Consider the following 1,939-nt stretch of genomic DNA (forward strand, 5'->3'; position numbering starts at 1 on the left):
TCCCGCCCGCCTTGCCGATTCCTAGGGAATCGACAAAGGGACGAGATTTTCCTACTCTAGTGGCGCGGCTGCGCGGCGGCGCAGAGCCAGCGTAGCGTGTAAGCGCGTCGCGACGGCGCGGTGGCGAGCACGAGGCGCGCACGTGGCCCGTCAGCTGGTCGGTCGACGAGCAAGTTCGCGTTGCTCGCAAGTCCCATTGATCGTGACTTCCGTGAAGCCACGATCCGGGATCGCGATACGCGCGAGTAATACGCCGGTATTACGACGGTTCGCCGGTACTTGTGCCTGGTAGCGGCACTATTTTCGTGAGGGGGCGGACTAGTGTGGACGAGCCGGTCCTCACAGTGACGACTCGAACGATCCCGTCGTCGCCCGGGTGCAAGCGGGTGATCCGCGCGAGTGGCCATCGAGTTGGTGCGGTGTTCTCCGTGCGGATCAAGCACAGTGCCCCGACGTCGGGTGTGAGTGCTGGCCCGTGCCATTTCGGCCTGGAAGCGATGCCGTGTAGGTACTCGCTGGACCATCGTGCCCAAAAGTGGTCCCGCATCCGTTGGACGTTGCGCCACCGGGACAGCAAGTTCTCCTGAGTGTCAATGAGCGACGGCTCCGGGATAGCCAGCAGTGCTGACCCAACTAAAAAATGACCAGGAGTGAGTGCCGTTATGTCCTCGAGGTCGTCGGATAGTGCGCGGAGGGGACGTGAGTTGAGGCAAGCCTCAATTTGAGCGAGCAACGTGGTGAGCTCCTCAAATGTGAGCCTTGCCTCGCCGATCACCCGTCGGAGATGATGCTTGGCGGACTTGACCGCGGCTTCCCACAGTCCCCCGAAGTGGGGGGCTGCGGGGGGATTGAAGTGCCACTTCACTCCCTGGTTGGCGAGGTCTCGGGCGATGTCTCGGCTCTGCTGCGACGATGCCTGGAACAGGCGCTGCAGTTCCTTGTCGGCCCCGGTGAAGTTCGTCCCGCAGTCCGAGTAGACGACAGAACAGAGGCCTCGGCGTGACGTGAACCTCCGAAAGGCAGCCAGGAACGCCTCGGAGGTGTAGTCGGAGACAAGCTCCAGGTGCACCGCCTTCGTGCAAAAGCACACGAAGACGGCGATGAACGCCTTGAAGGCGCGCTGTCCCCGGCCCTTGCTGGTCCTGACGAAGACGGGACCGGCGTAGTCAACTCCCGTCCGCAGGAACGGGCGTGCGGGAGTCACTCGGTCCCGCGGAAGATTGCCCATGGGGGGCTGAATGGTGGCTCCGCGCCAGCGGACGCAGGTGACGCACTGCCGCAGCCGTCGCTTGACCACGGCTCTGCCCCGTGGCAACCAGTATTGCAGGCGGAGCAGCCCGAGGGTCAGTTGGACTCCGCCGTGCAGAGTGCGCCGGTGGCAGGCGTCGACCAGCAGGAGCGCTAGCTGTGACGCGGGTGGCACCACGATGGGGTGCCGCTCGTCGCGCGGTAGACTCGCGTGCTTGAGCCTGCCGCCGACCCTGAGGATGTTGGCCTCGTCGACGAACACCCCGAGGGTGAGAAGTGGGCTGGTGGACGTCATTGGGCGCCCCCCCCCCTTGCGGCTGCAACTTCGGCGGGGTAATGGGCTCCTTGCGTGGTACGGATCCAGTGACGCGACGCTCGGTCCAGCTCGTCCGGCTCGAGAGGGCCGCGACGAGGGTATCGCCAACGCATCATCCACGCGGTGACTCGGAGAAGCGACGTCCAGGACGAAAAGCGGAGGAGTGTTTCCGGTTCGGCAACGGTGCGTGCGGTGGCAGCGGCTACGGTCCTGCTCTCGGGGATGCTCCGGTCGTGCCCGTCACGGATTCTCTGAGCCGGCCAGGCGTCACAGGGGCGGCTCAACCACGGGGGGCCGGACCACCAGAGCGGATGAGAGGCCAGCTCGGTCGGCGAGACCCCCCGGGAGGCGCAGTCCGCGGGATTTTCTCGCCCA

At 65.3% G+C, this 1,939-nt stretch overlaps 1 protein-coding gene across 1 annotated transcript; it reads right to left on the reverse strand.

Annotated features, from left to right (window-relative positions):
- Window positions 1-259: 259 nt before the first annotated feature.
- On the reverse strand, window positions 260-1,543 carry LOC105559972. The gene has a single exon (XM_012008669.1). It carries the CDS (start codon window positions 1,541-1,543, stop codon window positions 260-262), a length of 1,284 nt encoding a protein of 427 aa, XP_011864059.1.
- Between the last annotated feature and the right edge of the window lie 396 nt (window positions 1,544-1,939).

This window comes from Vollenhovia emeryi, unplaced genomic scaffold, assembly GCF_000949405.1.
Source record: "Vollenhovia emeryi isolate VEMERY1.0 unplaced genomic scaffold, V.emery_V1.0 DF946302.1, whole genome shotgun sequence".
NCBI lineage: Eukaryota > Metazoa > Arthropoda > Insecta > Hymenoptera > Formicidae > Vollenhovia > Vollenhovia emeryi.